This window comes from Myotis myotis, unplaced genomic scaffold (genome assembly GCF_014108235.1).
Source record: "Myotis myotis isolate mMyoMyo1 unplaced genomic scaffold, mMyoMyo1.p scaffold_m19_p_10, whole genome shotgun sequence".
NCBI lineage: Eukaryota > Metazoa > Chordata > Mammalia > Chiroptera > Vespertilionidae > Myotis > Myotis myotis.
In genome coordinates, this window is record NW_023416314.1 from 43,568,229 (window position 1) to 43,589,842 (window position 21,614).

Below are 21,614 nucleotides of genomic sequence, written 5' to 3' on the forward strand. Positions count from 1 at the left end.
TCAAATTCATTTTCCTTTAATATATTACTTCTCAATGCAAGATACCTAATATAAGTCATCAAAAAAGAAAAACCAACTCTGGCTCTGCTTATAATTCTAACAATGCTTTATAACCTCAATAGTGAAGACAGCAGAGGCAGGGAAAGATTTGATCCAGGCGAAAAGAAATAGAGCCACTTCTTCAATTTTCTGCTTTCTCTTTTTCTTCCTAGTATCTTTTCCTCTTGTGACTTGCAACCCTATTTTTTTGGTTATACCCATTCCCTCCTTAGGGGAAGGCCCTTTATGTCTTTATACACCTTAAGTTTGGAAGACTCCTGACATCACAACAACATACTAAAATGTGCCCACAATCCACCTCAAATATAATTGTTAGATAACTATACAGGAGTGGAGTTGGTTATTTTTTGTGTAGTTATATTATTTAGACATTTATTTAAACAAGCATGATTTTCATTTTGCTATTTTCCTTGTACATGTGCTTGTGGTCTCATATTTATTTTTCACCATCTACAAATGTGCAGGCTGTACACCCTGAAGCCATGTTCCTAATGGGTAAAATAGCCTGCCCCCCACACACACACTAGGCTATAAGGGTGGCCTCTGTTTGCAGCACAATATATGGAAGGATTCATTGTGAAATGTATCACAAGAAAATTATTTCTAATAACAAAAAATAAGGCATCAAAATTTGTAAATGTTTACCCTTTTAATAAATTGAAACTAATTCAAATTTATAGCTCTAATAACCTTACTCTTGCTCACATACACTCAAAGCCAGCATGTAACATGGTTTTATAATCTAAAACCAGTCTTACTGCACTGCAGAGGCACTGAGATACCCTTAATCCACTGACTCACCCTTAATACCAATTCATTTTTTAAATAAACAAACATCTCAAGAAAAATTTCTACCTACCCATTTGTTTCACACACCCCCCCATAAAAATTTTCAGGTTTTTGTCAAAATTTGAATAAGCATATGATGGTGTATTGTGTGATTTTCATGATTTTATGATGTGATGGAAAACGTGATGGAGAATCCCAACTTCAAGGCATAACCTCTCCTTCTCCCCATCTCTATACTGTTCTACAAAATGCAGGATGGGAGACAGAAGGAGGAGGATTTTTCAAATTTAGACACACCTGAAATCCAGATTACAAAGAGAAAGTTCCCTCAAGAGTCCCCACCTTGGGACTGGGGAGTTCATAGCACTAAGCACATAATCTGGCACATTGTAGGTACAGTGGAACTATTTGAACAAATGGGCCATGGAATTGGTAAGTTAGCCTTTTACTAGTGGATTTGTTTGTTGCACCAAGGTGGTGATCAAAACCTGAGCCATTTTCATGAATAGCCCCCCAATGATAGCTCCCATCCTGGTACAGTCTGCTCTTTGAACTGCACTCAAACATTTTATTAAAAAGTCTTCCCCGCCCCGCATTCTCCTAATGCTTTTCCTGACCCACCTCTGCATGCCCATTTCTTTCTCTAACCAGTGTCATCCTCCTAGTCCCGCTGACATCCTTTGACTCACTAACCCCTTTTATCCCACATATCCATTTCCTCTCTCCAAGCTCTAATCTTTGTCTTTTATATAGATTTCTAAATACACACACACACACACACACACACACACACACACACACACACTCCTGTCAATCCCTCTCCCTGACACCGTCAGTGCTCTTAAACTCACATTCTACATCACAGTATTAGCTGAAGGATCAAGGAAGTGGTAGAGAAGAGTTAAAAACTTTGCTTTTTCTGAGAGATGAGGAATGAGAAGACAGAAGACTGGACCGATCATGTTGGCATGCGGCGTGTCACTAGTCCTGCCCCATACAGAGTGCTTATATTTAGAGACAGAGAGGCCACATGCTTCCTCCTTCTGGAGGCAGGTGCCAGAGTCACCCATGGGATCACTGAGCATCTAGGTCAATGAACCAATGGAGAAATGAAAATTCTTCCTCTAATGCCAAGAGGGAGCACTAACTCTAGAGGTAATTAGTAGCTCCAGACAAAATACATTTGAAAACACAGCATAAGAGCAGTGACAAAAATCCTACTAGTAAAATAATAACAGCTACCATTTGTTGAGCCTTTACTATATCCCTGTCACTGTGTTAGGGTTTAACATGAATTTTCTCACTTAATTATCAGAACAACCCAATGAGATAAGGCATTGTTAATCTTTTCATTTGGCATTTTTATAGAGGTTTAGAGAGACTAAGTAGCTGATAGGGAGAGAAGACAAAAGCCCTCAGATGAGCATATCAAAGTGTTCAGACTCAGTCCACAAATACTGATTAAGGGAGATGAGAGGGGTCATTTTGAAGCAAGCCTGCAGGCTCAATCACTCAAGGTAAGTTCAAGAAAAGAAAAGGGACAGAATACATGAACGCTGAATAAAATGTTTACACTCTTAAAACCAAATTTTACTTTGTGTGCACTTAATTAAAGCACTCTAACATTGTTGGGAGGAGAGAAATTCTTCCCAACTCATCTTGTAACTTTTGGAGCAAAGAAAGTTGTTAGGAAGCGAATAAAGGGGGGAACCGAATATTGTGGGAAAGACATTAACCCAGCAATTCCACTCTTAGTTTACAGCAGTTTAATTTATAGTAGCCAATAACTGGAAACAACCCAAATGTCCATAAAAGAAGAATGGATAAACAAATTGTGATATACTCATACAATGGAATACTATTCAGCAATTAAAGTGAACAAACTACTAGAACATGCAACAACACAGATGAAACTCAAGATTATTCCATGTGTGAAAGAGGCCAGATACAAAAGAATCATACACTGTATGATTCTATTTATCTATATATATAAAAGCCCAGCAACCAAATGGCAAAACAACCAGAACGGTGACCAGGAGCTGCCCCTTGGTGGTCAGTGCGCTCCCACAGTGGGAGTGTCGCTGGGCTGACTAGGATGAGCAGCACTCCCATAGCGGGAGCAGCCACTCAGAGGCGGGGTCCACAGTGGGCTGATCCCCACAGGCCACACCCCTCCACCAGTGCATGAATCTGTGCACTGGGCCTCTGGTATTTATATAAGGTTCTACAACATATAAAAACTAGTCTGTGGTAATAGAAATCAAAATAGTAATTGCTTCCAGGGTAGAAGGAAGCAGAAGGAAGTTTCTTTTTTTTTTTATTAAATCTTTATTGTTCAGATTATTACATTTGTTCCTCTTTTTCCCCCCATAACTCCCCTCCACCCAGTTCCCACCCCACCCTCCTCCCTCACTCCCCACCAACTGTCCTCATCCATAGGTGCACCATTTTTGTCCAGTCTCTTCCTGCATCCCCCTCATCCCTTCCCCCCACCCCAAGAATAGCCAGTCCACTCCTTTTCTATGCCCCTGGTTCTATTATAATCACCAGTTTATTCTGTTCATCAGATTATTCACTTGATTTTCAGATTCACTTGTTGATAGATGTGTATTTGTTGTTCATAGTTTGTATCTTTACCTTTTTCTTCTTCTTCCTCTTCTTAAAGGATACCTTTTGGTATTTCATATAATACTGGTTTGGTAATGATGAACTCCTTTAGCTTTTTCTTATCTGTGAAGCTCTTTATCTGACCTTCTATTCTGAATGATAACTTTGCTGGATAAAGTAATCTTGGTTGTAGGTTCTTGGTATTCATCACTTTGAATATTTCTTGCCACTCCCTTCTGGCCTGCAAAGTTTCTGTTGAGAAATCAGCTGACAGTCGTATGGGTACTCCCTTGTAGGTAACTGAGTTTCTTTCTCTTGCTGCTTTTAAGATTCTCTCTTTGTTTTTTGCTCTTGGCATTTTAATTATGATGTGTCTTGGTGTGGTCCTCTTTGGATTCCTTTTGTTTGGGGTTCTCTGCGCTTCCTGGACTTGTAAGTCTATTTCTTTCACCAGGTAGGGGAAGTTTTCTGTCATTACTTCTTCAAATAGGTTTTCAATATCTTGCTCTCTCTCTTCTTCTGGCACCCCAATAATTCGGATGTTGGTATGCTTGAAGCTGTCCCAGAGGCTCCTTACACTATCTTCGTATTTTTGGATTCTTTTTTCATTTTGCTTTTCTGGTTGGGTGTTTTTTGCTTCTTCGTATTTCAAATCGTTGACTTGATTCTTGCAATCCTCTAGTCTGCTGTTGGGAGTCTGTACAATATTCTTTATTTCAGTCAGTGTATGCTTAATTTCTAGTTGGTCCTTTATCACAACCTCGAGGGTCTCATTAGATTTCTTGTAGATCTCATTAAGTTTATCGGCAGTTTCTAGAAAATTCTTAAAAACCTTAAAAGTGTGGTTTTGAACTCTATATCCAGTCGTTTGCTTTCCTCCATTTCTGTCATTTGTGTCCTTTTTCTTTGTCTCCGCATTTTTTATGCTTCCCTGTGTTGATAAAGTGGTTTTCTGTACTAAGTGTCCTCGAGGGCCCAGTGATTCAGCCTCCCCAATTACCTGAGGAGGATACTCTTGGTGCACCCCCTTGTGGTCTTTGTGCACAGTCTTGTTGTAGTTAAGCCTTGATTGTTGTAGGTATCACTGGGAGGAATTGACCTCCAGGCCAATTGGCTGTGAGAATCAGCTGTGTCTGCAGTGGGAGAACTTCTGTGCTGGAGACACCCCTCTGGGGCAAGACTTGCTTCAATGGGGCTTTGGTGCTCACTGAGTCTGCCCCCTAAGTGTGTCCTTTATGGTTCCACAGAGCTGCAAACTGGATGGTCCCACTCTGACCCCTGGGTTTCCTGGCTCCTGGATCTCTAGGGAGTTGCTAATCTAGCCTTTGCCTGAGGCTATCCAGCAAAAGCCTCCCTACAGGGCTTGGGCGGGGCGGGTCCCACAGGATCAACAGGGCAGGGCTTGCAGTTATGGCTGCTCTCAGTCCTGCCCTCAGAGGCTCTGCTTCTCAATGTCCCGGTAATTGCTGCAAGCCCCTCGGAGAGAAAGCTGCCCTCGAGTTCCGACCAATGCTAGACAGTCCCGCTTCTCCCGTATGAGTCTGGGTCCCTAGAGACTCGCCCGGAACTGGAGCTCAGAGCCTGAGACTTCCTCCTTATTGAAAACGACAACCGTGCCCTCAGCCGCCAGCTCTCTCTGCATGCACCTCCGCACCTTAGTATTTTACTTCTGCACTGCGCCTCCTCTGAAACTCAGTATGCTTTTCTCTTTCCTTCTAGTTGTAGAATTTCCACTCAGCCAGCCTTCCTGTGGTTCTGGATGATGTCCGTTCCGTCTTTTAGTTGTATTTTTGAAGTTGTTGTGCGAGGCAGCAAACTCCAGTGTTTACCTATGCCGCCATCTTGGTTTCCCAGGAAGTTCCTTTGATGGGTATAGTATATATAGTGAAAGGAATGTGAATTACATGGTGTCTGCATTTGTCAAAAAAATAATTTGGGGGAGCATCAGAAAGGAATAAAGAGAAATGGAAGGAGCAGAAATATGGGTAAATTCTTCTCTCGAGTTTTAGTTCACATGCAATGATTAAAACAAAAATTATAACATTATCTGATATTAAAGATAATGATATTTAAAAGTGAGAAGAGTAAAGGGAACAAAATGAAACCAAGGTTTCTACTTTACTAAAAGTGGACTATAAGTCACAAATATATTTTAATAGAGCAACTTCAAAGAAAACTACACAAAACCATACACTCAAAAACTCTATAATTAAATCAAAAAGGCCCCCTAAACATGTTCAAATAACCCACAGAAAGGCAAGAAATCAGAAACTGAGGAATGAGACACAGAAGAAGCAAACAGAAAACAAATAATAAAATAGTAGACTTCAGCCTTAATATATCAATTACTTTAACTGTAAATGGTCTAAATACACTAATTAAAAAATAGAGATTACTCTTCAGTTGCCTAAGAAGAAGGAACGAATGATTTTGGCAATTTCCATCATACCAACTATCACATTGTTAATTTATTGGTCTCTGGTCTCTGTCATGTAACTTAAGTTTTAATTTCATTATGTGTTTATGATATTATTCCATTTAATTAATACCTGAATTTTACATCACACAATCATGTTGACTTGGCTCTGTGACTTTTACATGGTTCTCCAACTGCAACTTATTTAAACAAGCAACAAGTCCTAACATTTCAAAGTAAAAATGAAAAAATCTAACCTGAAATTTCTTAAAAGGGAAGAAGTGAGTTTCCAAGGGTAAATCAACTGGTAATTTTTGGAGCACTGAGCAATTTCTATGTTTCTTCCTTTCCCCTAACATATCAGTGCAGGATAGCATATAAAAATTGTCAAATGTAACCCCTGATATGGGATTCTAACTTAGCAACACTACTTATAAAAATTATATTTAGTTGATTTAAAGGGCTCATCAATCCACTATCCTGGGTACTGGGGACTCCCAATGCCCCAGAGAACTATGGAATATTAAGGACATTTTCATGAAAGAATTGGGAAGCCTCAGATGGATGGGAAGTGAAGTTAGAAGACCAAGAAGACAGAATGGAGTGATGGGTTTAATGATTCTTCCACTTCTCCATAGGATAGTGATACCTGATCTTACCTTGGGATTCCAAGTCCCTCTTCCCCTTCTGAAACTGAGGGAAGGTGAAGCCCGGACTACTGTGGTGCTACTGGTCACAAAGGGGACATATTAACCTGAAAAATTGTGACAATTGAGAGTTTGCTGTAGGAGGTTTCTAGAAGAGGATTCAGTGTCAAGTGGTACCACTTGGACCCAAGGCTTTGTGATCTGTAATCTACTGTGCAGATGGATAATCTGCTCTTATGTGTTGTTTTTAATTAGTCATTGTAAGCAGGAAACCATAGACCCACATGGACACAGGTGTTGATGGTAGTAGCTGCATTAGTCAAAGCAGTGAGAAAATCAGGGTCACTTCCCAAAAATAGAGGGGTCTCCTATCCCATGCCAGTAGGGAGCAACCGAGAGACCCAATGAGCCTTCCCTCCTCCTCCCATTCTACCTCCACTCCTCACAAAGGGCTGGAACTCACCTCTGGGGAGCAGGCTCTTGGCATAAAGTCCCCCAAAGCCACAGGTGTATTGTCAAATACCTTCTTCTAGTGGCCAATGTCACAGGGAAAGACCAGCCAGGTGCTCCCCAACATGTGTTTAGAAACCTCCTATAATCTTGGGCTGGAGCCTAGGAGACCAACAAAGAAACTTTCCTAGAGACGTCAATGATATCCCCCAGTACCTCCTGGACTACTAGGCAATGAGAAACACAGAATACATCCAATTTGCAGGAACTTAATTCATTTTTGTTGGACTTAAGGGGTCTGTGATTTATCTTATGAACCATCTTTGTACAAACAGTGCCCAGGATAGGCACACATCAGCCAAAATCCTGTTAGTGTTCTCTTGAGCTTGTTTGAATATAATGGCATTCGAAGGCACTTTTTCCCAACCCTCTCCTTTATGGCTCTCAACCCACTGCTCCCACCTCCCAAGAGCTCCTCTCCTCCCTCACCATTGACTAACAGGTCATTGCAGCTCTTTCTACATCTCCCCATTCAGCATCCCAGACCACCTGTCAATCTGTCTCTGAACTACTACTCCTAGAACACTATTCATGTGCTAAATCTCAGTGGAAATGTTCGAAGTAGTGGCCAAGAGCAGGGATGTTAGAGCCACACTGAGCTAGTATCCTGCTAATTACTAGCTGTGTGACCTTGGGCATGTTACTTTATCTCTTTGTGCCTTGGTTCTTTGTCTGTACAAAGATGGGGAAAATAATTGTACCTACTGCAAATGCATGTTGTACTAGAGCAGTAACTGCACATAGGACACTCCAGAGGACTATAGGCATCACTGTCATTCAGAGAAGACTTCCCTGACTCCTCCAAGAAGGGGGCGAGGCTTTCTCTGTGCTCCCACCATGCCTGGTACTGACCTGAGCTAACACAGTTACTTTAATTGTTCTCTGCCAACTGTGGGCATCACTGTGTCCACTAGATCATGAGGTCCTGCAGGGCAGCAGGGTCTTGTTATTGCCACTGTATACTCACCACGAGGCACAGGGCGAGGTACGAAAGAGATTCAATCAGTTCTGCTATAAAGCTGGTTTTGAAATGCAGATTTGGTCCAACCAATTGGTGTATTAGGGAACTGAGCATAATGTGAATATTCTGTTTACTTATGTGTGATTTCATTTGCAAGAAACTAGATGAACATGGAAAACTGCACCCAGCTGAACCAAACTGCATAGGAAAATGCAATGAGCACACATGCACATACGCAAACATTCATCAGCTGCCTCAGTTCACTACACCTGTACACATCTGGTGTCACAGCATCTCACCTGATTGCAGATTAGTGTCTCCCACAATAATTCACAATAATTCACAAGCTACTTCCAACACTCACTTCCACAAGGAAAATTCCAAGTCTTTTTCAAGGTGAAGTGTCATATTTATTGGTGCATGTGCTAGTATGTACTTTGTAATCATTTAACATGTACTACCATTTTTGTTGGTTCCTATCCTTTTTATTTTTAATATATTTTTATTAATTTTTAGAGAAAAGTGAAGGGAGAGGGACAGAGAGATAGGAACATCAATGAGAGAGGAAGTCATTGATTGGCTACCTCCTTCCTGCACGGCCCCCACTGGGGATCAAGCCTGCAACCCAGGCACGTGCCCTGATCAGGAATCGAACCAACAACCTGGTTCCTGAGTTGATACTCAACCACTGAGCCACACCAGCTGGGCAGTTCCTACCCTTTTTAAATATGTCACTGACAAAGTTTGCGAATGTTGTGTCCCTCCTCCCATTTTTTCTGTAAGCCCTGTGTTTTTTATTGCATTACTTTGCATATTGTGGTGATATTTAGGATATGTTTCATTATAACAAAAGGAATCATACTCAATGGATGTGGTTGATGGCAATTAATTCTTTCTTGTCTCCATGGATACGTAAGGCTCCTGAAGCTGTAGGAGCCCCTGTTAGTCAGCAAACACTGTTTGGGCCAGCACTTCTGCCCCACAATTAAAAGCTATAAATATTTATTCATAGACAACTGCATGCCAGGCACTGTGATGCATAACGGAGGTACCGGGGCTAATAAGAAATACTGACTCTAACACTTTCAGTCTAGTGGGAAAAGGAGAGACAAGTAATTATAATAAAGGAGATGCTATTAAAAAATAAAGCAAGGTCTTCTCTGCAGCAAAGACCTCCCAGGGGAAGTAGTCCTCTTTCCCAGATCTTCCTACTCCCCTAAGTTAGTCTCTTTCTTTGTTGCCCTATCTCTGCCTTCTTACTCTACTTCCCGGGTTACCAGACCTATCAGCAATGAGCAAAGATGGAGCAGGGAAGAGTTAATATGGCACAGGTGGGAGGGGTAGGGCCTGAGGGAAGCAGGTGTAGCAGCCACATAAAGGGCCTGGTAGGCACTGGCCAAGGCAAAGAACAGCTGCCAACACACCGTGCTCAGGATCCCTCCCCAGTCAAGTCGTCTGTTGTTTTCTTCCTCCATTTATTCAACCAAGAGGTACAAGCTTCCGCCGTGGGCTAGACTCCGGAGGAATCGGTTCTGCTCACCGTGACTTCTTCAGCACCAAGGATGCTTCTATCTCGCATGGCTGCTCCTCTGAGTTGACTGCCATTTCCTCCCTGTCACCTCTCCCTCTGGCACATGAGGAATGAGACTCTAGTGGGACCTCTTCTGGATTGTAAAGAAGGAAAAGAGAGAAGTTCCTTTTTCGCTGCCATTTCTCCCTTTCTTCATTGCATCCCAGGCGCAACTTCAACTCTTCAGCCAGTGTTCAAGTTCACGATTTCAGCATCGAGTTAAAGGAAACGTAAGCACCCCACACCCCAAAAACCTACCAGTTTTCTCCTGTCACACAAGGCTTCCACCTTCACTCCAGGTTCCACCTACCTCCTCTTCCTGTTTCTCCCTTTCTCTTTTAACTCTCCCCCTTTCTTCTTGGAGGGTAACTGCCCAGCATGCTAAAGCTGAGCGATGCTTAAGCCCACCCCCATTGTAAAGATGAGGAACCTGAGGCCCAGGAGTTGTTCCTAAGGATACGCAGTCAGGGACAGAGCCAGCCTAAGGCCTGATCCCCACCCAGCGGTGGCTTTCTCCCCATCACCAGAGACCGAGACTGACTCTATTTGGACCCTGAGGGAGAAAAACATACATCTCAGCTCCACTCTCAGCTGACCTCCCACTGAGGGGCTCTGACTGTACCAGCCACTATAGCAGTGACCACGCCCTTCCTCACTGCCACTGTCCCCTCTCTCTCCCTACCCTCATGAGCTTTCAAGTGCAAAGGATTCTCCCATCCTAGCTAGGGTTATGGTCTTGATTATCCATTCAAATCCCCAACTAAAGATAAAAACCCTGTGATCTTCCCAGCCCTGTACTACCCTTTACATACTCTATGGATAGGTCTGTGCCACTGTGGCACCCCCAAAAATTCCTCCATTTGTCCTTCCCTTCTCAGGAGTCATGCCCCCATGAGCCCTAAAGCTTTACCCCACACAGGATGGCAGAAGTTCCACAGCCCAACTCCACCTTCCCACGCCCAGCCGTCTTCCTACTGACTGGCATCCCAGGGCTAGGGGGGACCCAGGCCTGGCTGACACTGGTCTTTGGGCCCATGTATCTTCTGGCCCTGCTGGGCAATGGAACAATGCTGGCAGTGGTGCAGGTAGATTCCACACTGCACCAGCCCATGTTTCTCCTCCTGGCCACCCTGGCAGCCACAGACCTGGGCTTAGCCACATCCATAGGCCCAGGGTTGTTGGCTGTGATGTGGCTCGGGCCCCGCCCTCTGCCATATGCTGCCTGCCTGGTCCAGATGTTCTTTGTCCACGCGCTGACTGCCATGGAATCTGGTGTACTCCTGGCCATGGCCTGTGATCGCGCCGTGGCAGTAGGGAGTCCACTGCACTACTCTATCCTTGTCACCAAAGCTCGTGTGGGATACGCAGCCCTGGCACTGGCACTAAAAGCTGTGGCTATTGTTGTGCCTTTCCCTCTGTTGGTGGCACGATTTGAACACTTCCGAGCCAAGACCATAGAGCATGCCTACTGTGCACACATGGCGGTGGTGGAGCTGGTGGTGGGTAACACACGGGCCAACAATTTGTATGGGCTAGCGCTCTCACTGGCCGTGTCGGGTGTAGATATTCTGGGCATCACTGGCTCTTATGGGCTCATTGCCCACACTGTGCTGCGACTGCCTACCAAGGAGGCCCGTGCTAAGGCCTTTGGCACATGTAGTTCCCACATCTGTGTCATTCTGGCTTTCTATGTGCCTGGTCTCTTCTCCTACCTCACACACCGCTTTGGTCGTCACACTGTCCCCAAGCCCGTACACATCCTTCTCTCTAACATCTACTTGCTGCTGCCACCTGCCCTCAACCCTCTCATCTATGGGGCCCGCACCAAGCAGATCAGGGACCGGCTCCTGGAAACCTTCACATTCAGAAAAAGCCAGTTCTGATGGGCACTGAAAACAACGAAGCCTAGAGGTGGTGCTGGGGGACATTCAAAAAATCTGGAATCTGGAAGTACGAACTATGTCATTGGCCTCATTATCTGCATATGACTCTCATAACCACTCAACAGGTGTTTGCTGTGAAGCCGCTACTATGGGTACCATTAGAATGTGTAGTTAGGCCTAGCCACATATCCTGCTTGTGGGGAGGCAGGAGTCAGGCCAGTGTGTTACCATGCAAGGAAAATAAGATCAGAAATTATCATGGGATCCTAGCACACAAGATTTAAAGAAAACTCGCCTCCTTGCCTCTCCCCATCATTTTAACTTAAGTCTGCCCCTGTTCCCCTCACAATAGCTCCTCTGCAGATCCTGAATCTAGGTGTCTAAGAAGAGGGACAGTGCCTCTGGAGACTAGTTCTTGTCTGGGATCACAGCCCTATTTCTGGGGTCAGATTCTGTTTTAGCCAGAGTCATACAGGTTTATCCCCCTACCTTCTGAGAACCTAGATAATGTGTCCTGGGGTCCCAGTTTCACCAGGACACTGATCTTTAAGATATTCCCAGTTCAAAGAATCCTCTTGGTCTCCTGTGTAATCACTATCTCCCCACTCCACCCCACTCCCGGACCACACACTCCATTGCCAAAGTCTTAAGAGTTAATGGCTAGAAGATCTCTCCCGAGGCTTGCAGCCTCATGGGTCAGGAGTCCAACTGAAATAAATTTTTATATCCCAGAAAACCATTGTAATTATGTTGCCTGCTTGCCTGAAGTCCAGAATCCCTATGATCTCTTACCAATCTGCCCTTTTGCACATCCTCAGCCAAGAATGTAAAATTCCCAAGTAAAAGCCTCATCAACAACCCTATTTGTCTTGGCCAACATCATCAGAAGCACATGATGTTGGCGCAATATGATGAAACAGGAATATTTCACATAGCTGTGGCTACAGAGAAGAGATACTAACAGGTTGTGCCATGGTGTTGCCCAACAGCAGATTCACTTTGCACTCCACACTAGGAAGGATATTGCACAAAAGATCTCTCACACCAGCATGGAGTCCAGAATGAGTATAATCTCAGACATAAGGCAGGGAGTCACTGTTATGAGGTCATAGAAAGCTGCAGGCTGCACAAGCAGACCAAAGCGCTCCAGGAAAACTATCATAACCACAAATATTGGAGTTAGCCATGAAGACCTGATCCGGGTGGGATGCAGACCAGAGCAGATAGCTGGACCACACACCATGGGACACTGCACAGGAGGCCATATGGCTGAAAACGCAGGTGGATGCCATCTACAGGGCCACATGGGGTCTCATCGGGCCTCATTTCAAGGAACTGGAGAGATAGCCCAGAAGCTATGATTTTCAGAGGTGCTGTCACACTCCAACCAAGTGGAAGAGGAAGAAATCTACACTTCCTCAACCCAAATGTGAGCTCAGTCATTCTCATGAAGTTCTAAGTTAAAAAGCGCTCCAGACAATAATTCTGTAAATAATTGTGACAAAATTCTAATCTTAAAGGGATACAGGTCTTTAAGATGTCCATATCCTTCTCTTAGGGGTTCCTCTTCAATAAATCTAGCCTGACAAAATAATTACAGATATGAACAAAGATGTATGCTACATTAGATTGTAAAAAATGTTGACAATCCTGTCACTCACACACACACACACACCATATTTTGCCTTTCCCCTCTGGTGCATGAAAAGTGAAATCGTGGCAGCCAATGTTCATAAGCAATGAATTCTGTCAGCCTCCCAGCACAGAAAGCCTCTCTTCTAAGGCAGTTTCGCCCCCTGGTTGTGCACAGCTCCCCAAGGCAGCTGATTCCAAAGCTGTGCATTGTTCATCATAAGAACTTTCTTCCTTGCAAGCTAAAAATCCACCCCCTTGGGCATTTGTATTTTGTTTTGGATTGGGATTACATACATATCTACCATGTGATGTGTTTAGAAGGCTTTACCAGCACTCGCTTGCTCCTCGAAACACCTGAGAACAATTATAAGCCCTTATCTACAATTTCAAAGGTAAAAAAAACCTCTCAACAAACAAGTGTTTTCATAACTTTGGCCCAGAATGTCACCTGAACCATTTACAATTGTATTTATATTTATATTTATATTTATATTTATATTTATATTTATATTTATATTTATATTTATTTTCGAGTGACTATTCATATATTTAGCTGCAGATGTTGATCAGAGAGCACTGCCCTAACTCTCACTGGGGTATGTACATCTCTGTACCTTGGCATCTGTCTCCTCCTTGCACTGTCAGTCCATTTTGCTCCGTCTGTCTCTCACATAAGGACACTATATTACCTTTCTAAAATCTAAAACATTCTGAATTACAGGCCTTGGCTGATGTGGCTCAGTTGGTTGACATTGTCTGGTACACTGAAAGGTCACTGGTTGGATTCCTGGTCAGGGCACATGCCCAGGTTGCGGGCTCCATCCTCTGTCAGGGTGCATGCGGGAAACAGCTGATCATTGTTCCTCTCTCACACAGATATTTTTCTCTCCCTTTCCCTTCATCTCTCTCTAAAATCAATAAAAGCATGTTAAAATTTTTAAATAAATAAAAAATTCTGATTACAAAACACACTTATCCCTAAAGGTTTCAAATAATGGATGGATTAGAAACTTATACAATTATCCCTGTAGCCTGAAAGAAGTGAAGACGTGTTAGGGTTCTTGACCACTCTAAAGCAGGGGTGGGCAAACTTTTTGACTTGAGGGCCACAGTGGGTTCTTAAACTGGACTCAGAAGAAGGAGCTGTGGCCCTGTGTCCCGACGTTGCCATGTTAACACTGCTGCTGGTGAAGGAACGGAGGGGAGAGCAAGAGAACCCTCCGCTCTTTCGGCTCTGCTGGCCGGATAGAACAGCCGAACGGCCCGGATCCAGCCCGCGGGCCGTAGTTTGCCCACGGCTGCTCTAAAGTCTTCGCTATCCACACTATTCTATCCTGCCCTAGAGGTTGCCTGCAGAGAACCTCGTGTTCTCTGGATAATCAGTCCCACCAGTTGGTTGATCTCATGCTCTCTACTCTGGTCACCCCATACGCTGTAGATGATCTGTGTTTTTCCCAGGGAAGTCCCCAGAATTTGCCACACTGGAGGCAAACCCCATGAACAAAATATGGCCCACATAGCCCAGACTTTGGGCTCATCAACTCCATCCAGAACTCAATTGTCATCTGTTTTCCTTCAGCAACTTTCAGTCTCAGACTTTCTGAGTCAAAAAGAAAGACAGACTTATTTAATGTCAGGATAGGGCAGTGTAGAATTTAGAAAACCTAGAGAATCATGGTAGCCCAGCCAGCATGGCTCAGCGGTTGAGCCTCAGCCTATGAACTGGGAGATCACGGTTTGATTCCTAGTCAGGGTTCATGCCCAGGCTGTGGACACAATCCCCAGTGTGGGACATGCAGGAGGCAGCTGATCAATGATTCTCTCTCATTGATGTTTCTCTCTCCCCCTCTCTCTTCTTCTCTAAAATCAATAAAAATATATTTTTTTAAAGAGAATCATGGTAATTAGACAATAAAAGACAAGAGAGAGGTATGGACTTCTGGGTGCAAGGTTCATCAGTACTCAATTTCCCCTCAGCCTCCTCTATGAAAATCCAAAAGAGACCCTCAATCAACTTACCAATAGCCCATCACCCCTGCACCTACCTCATCCAAGCCCTTCTCATTCTGGAATCTCCTCAAGATATGGATGTGCACATTCTCTGCCAGTTTATCAATAATTCCCATTTTCTTTGTACCTCTGCTTCTCTGTCTCCTTCCACTGTCAGTCAGTTTTGCTCCAGGTCTGTGTCTCTTGTCCATGTGTATCTCTCTCTACCTCTGTGTACCTCAGAATTCCTTTCTGCAGGGAACAGAGGTACTAACCATACTACACCAGGTGACTTCTCCTTGTCAACCATAATTTAAAAATGTGCTAACTGGGCATTAGGAGAAACTTGGTTTCACTTATCTCAACAGGGAACGGGCTTTCTAATTTTGTCTACTGCACTCTTCTCTCCTCCTGCCCATTTCCTCCACTCCACCACTTTGCACTTCCATCTAGCATGTATGCACCTCTCCCATCACACACACAGGCGAGCAGAAGGAACAAGTGGGTTTCTCCCTTCACCAAAGGGAACTACTTACCACTTGACGGTAAAAGCTGGAATCAGGCAGACTTGCACTCATTTATTTAACCACTCTGAGCCTGTTCATTCACTTGTAAAATGGGGAAATAGTGCCTACTTCAAGAGGTTACTAAAAGGATGATCTAAGACAGTGGTTCTCAACTTTCTGGCCCTTTAAATACATTTCCTCATGTTGTGATCCAACCATAAAATTATTTTCGTTGCTACTTCATCTGTAATGTTGCTACTGTTATGAGTCATAATGTAAATATCTGATATGCAGGATGGTCTTAGGCGACCCCTGTGAAAGGGTTGTTCGACCACCAAAGGGGTCGCGACCCACAGGTTGAGAACCGCTGATCTAAGATCATGCACTCAAAGTGCATAGCACAGCACATAAGAGTTCAACAAATATTTAATAGTAATTCCTCCCCTGGAGCATAGGCTCATGCCCACTGTCAAACCTTTGTTCAAGTACCTGGCACCCACATTCTTAGCTCTGTCTAGGGCAGGGGTGGGCAAACTTTTTGACTCGAGGGCCACAATGGGTTATTAAACTGGACCGGAGGGCAGGAACAAAAGCATGGATGGAGTGTTTGTGTGAACTAATATAAATTCAAAGTAAACATCATTACATAAAAGGGTACGGTCTTTTTGTTTTTTTTAGTTTTATTCATTTCAAACGGGCCGGATCCGGCCGTGGGCCGTAGTTTGCCCACAGCTGGTCTAGGGAGACCTGCCCAGTTACATCCTTTAGGAAACTTTTCTTGGCAACACTCTCCTACCATCTTAGGACCCTTTCCTGTGCCCCATACTCACACTACCTGGGCCAGTGCGGACAATGGCCAACTCTGTGGGATAGCTCTCCATGCTGAGCCAGGACAGGGAAGACCCCCTACATGAGGGGTCTTACTAGGCACACAGGAAACTCAGCAGAAGGACTCAAGAGAGCTCTTTGGATAGATAAGGGGCAGAGCGGGAAAGTAGCTATCAGAAAGACTCTCTAGAGCAGCAGTCACCAACCTTTCAGACCTCCCAGACCACTCGTGGTCCATGGACCACAGGTTGGTGACCGCTGCTCTAGAGTACTTCTTTTTAGGAAATACCACTCTTCTTTTCCAGCAAAAGAGCAGTTTGAGATCTCTAAACAGACACAAGGGTAAATCACACACAGATTAGAGCTGTAGTACGACAGTATGTACCAGAAACAATCAGGTGAGGACAGGGAATGGAACATGAAGAAAAATTTCTACAAATTTACCTGAGTAATTCTGACTTCCTGAGAGCTCTCTCCAGTTACTAAGGCAACAGTACCCCAATTAGAGTCTTACCCTCACACTATCACCATTCAGCATGGCACTCTCCTACACACACACCTGGTTTTCACTGCTATTGGAACCCACTTGTTAGTAATGGGTTTCATCCCAGGCTGCATATTAAAATTGCCTGAAGAGCTTTTAGAAATCCTGATGCCCACGCACACTCCAGACCAATTAAATCAGAATTTTTATTGACGTTTGTTTGTTTGTTTGTTTTTGAGAGAGAGAGGAAGGGGGGGTGGGGGGAGAAACATCAATGCAAGAAAGCAAAATATCGATCAACTGACTCCCACACGCCCCCTATGGGAATCAAACACGCAACCAGGGTATGTGCCCCTGACCAGAATTGAACCAGCAATCCTTCAGTGCACAGGATGACACCCAACCAACTGAACCACACAGGCCAGGGCCAGGCATCAGTAATTTTCAAAGCTCTCAGGTAATTCCAAAGTATGGCCAAGATTGAGAACCACTACTTGATTCTCAGTTTAAGTCCTGATCTATTCTTCTCCTGTGTGCTTCAGGACTCCAATGCAACCTCACAAAGAAGTTATCTGCAGGTAACAAGACAGCATATCAAATTGTTTGAAGGAGGCTGCTGAAGGGAGAAAAGACCTGATCCTGTTTCCTTAAAGAACTACATACACACATACATACCCTAATGGTACCTGCATTTTCCTCCTCTAAAGCAGAATAGGTAGATGACTCAAAAGAATAGACTCAGACTGTGAGAACAGTGAGGCTAAGGTGACTGCCCTCTCCAACCCAATACCCCATCCCCCAGCAGGACCTCTATGACCTCATGCTGTAGTAGGTCAGAGCCTAAGGCCAAGCCTCACCTCTCTGGGCAGCTCGGGGTTCCTGCAGCAGCCATTGCCCTGCCTAACCCTTCCCATATCCCAACATGTTGGTTGGTACCCCTCAACTGCTAACACTGGATGAAGCTGATACCACATGGACCCTCATCAAAGACAAGGTAGGTAAAGTAAGAGGGCTAAAGAGGAAGCAACAAAGTGTGACTTAGGTGGGTCTGAGTAGCTTATGAGGAGGGAAGACAGAAGATAATAATAACTAACACTTATTCAGTGTTTGCTTATGGGCCAGGCACTGTACCAAGTGCTCTGTACAAACTGTCCAATTGAATCACAATTGCGAAAGCAGTAAGAATGGTTTCTTGAATGTAGAGAGAGCTATGAGAGCAGAGAGAAGTGCTAAGTCAGGGGCAGGACTTAGGAGGTCACTCCTAAAGAGAGTGACATTCTAGCTGGGCAAGTAGGAGTTATTCACACATAGAGGGAAGAATACCTGGCACATAAACAATGCTTAATAAACACCTGAATGAGTTCATGAGTGGTGGATGGGTGAGTGAACAGTGTACTAATTAAAAAGGCAGAACATATGCAAAGGCAGGAGAGGAAAATGGAAAATAAAGATTTATGAACTGCAAATGCCCTCTAGAGCAGAGTTCAAATTATTAGTGGTAAAAATAAGGTCAAAGAGGTGCAGGGGCTAATCATGAAAGGCCTTTTAAGTTTTCTAAAGTACCTGAACTTTACCTTTGACCTCTTCATGGCTAAGTGCAAAAGACAGTAATCTTCAAGTTACCTCAGCTTATCCAAAGTACACACAATTCCATCAGTTAGCTACCCTCCTCTTATGCTAGGGGGCAGCACTGGAGGGGAAGAAAAACACAAAACTATATAGCAAAAAGCAGATCAGCCTTAAGGGACCATTGGTGAATTCTAAGGGAGGCCAGCCAAGTGGACAATGCCAATGCCATCAATAGGGGCACAGATGTGGATCTTGAGGGCTGGGACAAAGAGTAGAGCACACAGCATTTAAAAAATAGGGCTCTAACATGAAAGAGGCCCAAAGAAGGAATTTTGTATGCTCCCTAGCAAAACATTGAGCCAGAAGTCTCAGCCATCCATATCCTGGGTGAGTTATCATACCTAACTACAATTACTAGAGAGGATCTTACAGGGTTCTTAGTGGTCATGAAGTTAAACTTTCTATAACTGGGTTACCAAACCCAAAAAAAGCCAAGACAAAAAGGACAAAACCAAGAGGAACTACAATCCCTAAAAGCATATTGAAACTAGATTTACAAAGATGAAGCTTCAAATCCCTAAAGGAACTATGTCCTGCCACTAGGGCAGAAAGTGTATTTAAGGGATGCTAGAAATAGTGTAAGAATGGATAGTCCAAGCCTATTTTTGTACACCCATTCTTGGTAAATGACATAACCCATCTAACCAATCACCTAAGAATAATCCTTGAGTTTTCCTTTTCCCACACTTCTTAAGAGACCAAGTTCTCCTAATTCTATAACCTAGATATCTTCCTCCATTATTTTAGTTGAAGGGCTCACCATGTCTTGCCTGGAGTATTTTAATACTCTTAACTGCTTTTTCTCTCTCCCCTCATTTCATGCCTTCCTGTCCAAAATTAGCTTTTTAAAATGCCTATCTAATCCTGCCCCTAACCAGAGCCCTTCAAGTGGCTTCCCACTATCCTCAAGGTGAAAGTCCCCATCACTTAGTATACACGCAGGCCTTTCATAATCCAGTTCCTGTGTGCCTGTACCTCCTCATACCCTACATTTACGCGATATGAAATTACATGTTCCTGAATGTGCCCCTTAATTTGTAAGCTCAGGGTTTCTTACCAGCTATTCCTTCTGCCTGGACTGACCATTCTCCTACCTGGCTAATTCCTTCAAAGTTCAAGTATTATCACGTGGAAACCTTCTTTGATCCTCTTCTATCAAAGACAAAGGCTGTTAAATAACTTCTAATCACATCTTGTTATTATTTTACTTAGCTGACTACTACTTACATTTTTGTCATTAGACTGAGCTATATTAGGACAAGGATAACGTCTCATTCTTTCATGTAATCCCCAGAGTTTGGCACATGATAAACATTCAAGGTTTTGCTGTAGGATAGAAGTGGGAAGTAAGCAGGAAGTATGACAGTCTGAGCACATTGTGGAGATGTAATCAAATAGTGACAATGGGAGGGTCAATCTAGAGTAAGCTACCAGGTAACTCCTAACCCTAACCTGCTCCCATAAACTGGCTATCTGCAGGTTATCGAAGAGCGCTTTGGGTCCAATGTAGTGGCAGTACCTTTCCTATCGGATGCAGCTTGCTATGATCTACTGGGTGTGCTAGTGAAGCAGTACCGCCCAGGCCACAGCCGCCTGGTTTTGACAGGTCGGCAGGGCCGGCGGGCATTGCAACCAGTGGGACCACTACCAAACCTCCTGGAGCAGGCAGGGTCTGAGGGTGCCTTTGCCCACTGCACACGGGAATACTCACCAAAAAGCGGAACAGAGCTAGCCTATGAAGAAATGCGACTCTTGGACGGGCAGCCCTGCCGGATCCACCTACATATGGGTGGCTTGCGCAAGAAGGTGGCCTTTCTGTTGCTGCCACCAGGGCAGGTGAGCCTACAAAAGACTCTTCCCTGGCTCCGAAGCACCCACAGCATCTATGTCATCTACCAGGTCTTCTCCTGTTCCTGGATGCAGCTGGGGTTATTGCCTACAGGTCATGAGCCCCAGATGCTCCGGTTACAACGGTCACTGCCTATTGCCTTCTCATGCCTCAAGTTTTCACTGCAGCCCAAGGGAGTGCTGGGACCACAAAAGGCTCTGACCAAAGGCCCACTACTCCATGGGACCAACTGGGTCAGACCCAACCTCAACATCATGCCACCTCTGGCGTCCCCATCAGCCCTTGACAATATCACTGAACCTGCTGATGTGCCCCCACCTGTCCCAGCCCCATCTACATCACCTCCCCAAGAAGGGCCAGAGGGCAGACTCACCAGAGTCTCCTACAAGGGTCGAAACCCATTCCGAAGGGGGCCCCAGATGCTATCAGGTACTACTGGGGAAATAAAAATGAAAGGGATGGGGCAAAGTGCAGGGAGTATAGCTCAGGAATGTATGGGATACTTGTAACCCTGGTAAGGGGAATGGAAGGAGCCAAGGGACAGTGAGGTGGAAGCATGGTCTTGGTGTGGGGGTGGGCACAGCACAGAGAACCAGAGGGAGGGATCAGGGAGGCAAAAAGGCCAGGGTATTGAGTCAAGCTGTGACTATCCCCAACCCTGGCAGAGAACTGGCTCTTCAGCCCCCGCAGCCCCCCACCAGGAGCCCAGGGTGGGGGTCCCGGGGACCCCGACCGGCACTCCATGTCCCTGCCCCTGCTTCAGGGTCTGTCCTCGGAGTTCGACAGCGACGACTGAAGTTGCAGAGAAAGATGCAAGGGGCAAGGCCCCCAATATCTGGCATAAGGATACTGGTCCCCAATAAACATCAGCTGCTGCTCCCCCAAACCATCCTGAGCCCCTACTCATTCTTTCTTTTGGGGTCTGGAGAAGGGGGAGAATTCCTATATTTTCCCTAGGCTTCATGTCCCCTCACCCGCTAAGGCAGGGTGGGGAATCTTTTTTCTGCCAAGGGCCATTTTGGATATTTATACCATTACCTGCAGGCATACAAAATTATCCACTTAAAAATTAGCCTGCTATATTTGGTCAAACATTTAATTAACTCACCCCTAATGTCTTGTCAGGGCCAAACCAAGTGATTTTGAGGTCCTTATACAGCCTGCGGGCCGGCCAGACATTCCCCAACCCTGCTCTAAGGGAATAAGGAGTACCTTGAAACTTTGGCATCAATGTTCTCACCATAAAGAAAA

General features: G+C 44.5%; 2 protein-coding genes across 2 annotated transcripts; both read left to right on the plus strand.

Moving 5' to 3' along the window:
• Positions 1-10,477: 10,477 nt before the first annotated feature.
• Positions 10,478-11,443, plus strand: LOC118664749 (olfactory receptor 52W1). Its single transcript, XM_036325219.1, has one exon. The coding sequence runs from the start codon at positions 10,481-10,483 to the stop codon at positions 11,441-11,443; it is 963 nt and encodes a 320-aa protein (XP_036181112.1). The 5' UTR covers positions 10,478-10,480.
• Positions 11,444-17,807: 6,364 nt separating this feature from the next.
• CUNH11orf42 (chromosome unknown C11orf42 homolog) lies at positions 17,808-21,159 on the plus strand. Its single transcript, XM_036325229.1, has 3 exons — positions 17,808-17,879; positions 19,994-20,792; positions 21,029-21,159. Exons 1-3 carry the CDS (start codon positions 17,808-17,810, stop codon positions 21,157-21,159), a joined length of 1,002 nt encoding a protein of 333 aa, XP_036181122.1.
• The last annotated feature ends 455 nt before the right edge of the window (positions 21,160-21,614 follow it).

Bases quoted from the DNA above. Each gene is read 5' to 3' on its own strand.
- CUNH11orf42 (XM_036325229.1), top strand. From the start codon at position 17,808: ATGTTGGTTGGTACCCCTCAACTGCTAACACTGGATGAAGCTGATACC. The intron at 17,880-19,993 runs GTAGGTAAAGTA...GGCTATCTGCAG, and splicing joins GGACCCTCATCAAAGACAAG to GTTATCGAAGAGCGCTTTGG. The intron at 20,793-21,028 runs GTACTACTGGGG...CAACCCTGGCAG, and splicing joins GGGGCCCCAGATGCTATCAG to AGAACTGGCTCTTCAGCCCC.
- LOC118664749 (XM_036325219.1), top strand. From the start codon at position 10,481: ATGGCAGAAGTTCCACAGCCCAACTCCACCTTCCCACGCCCAGCCGTC.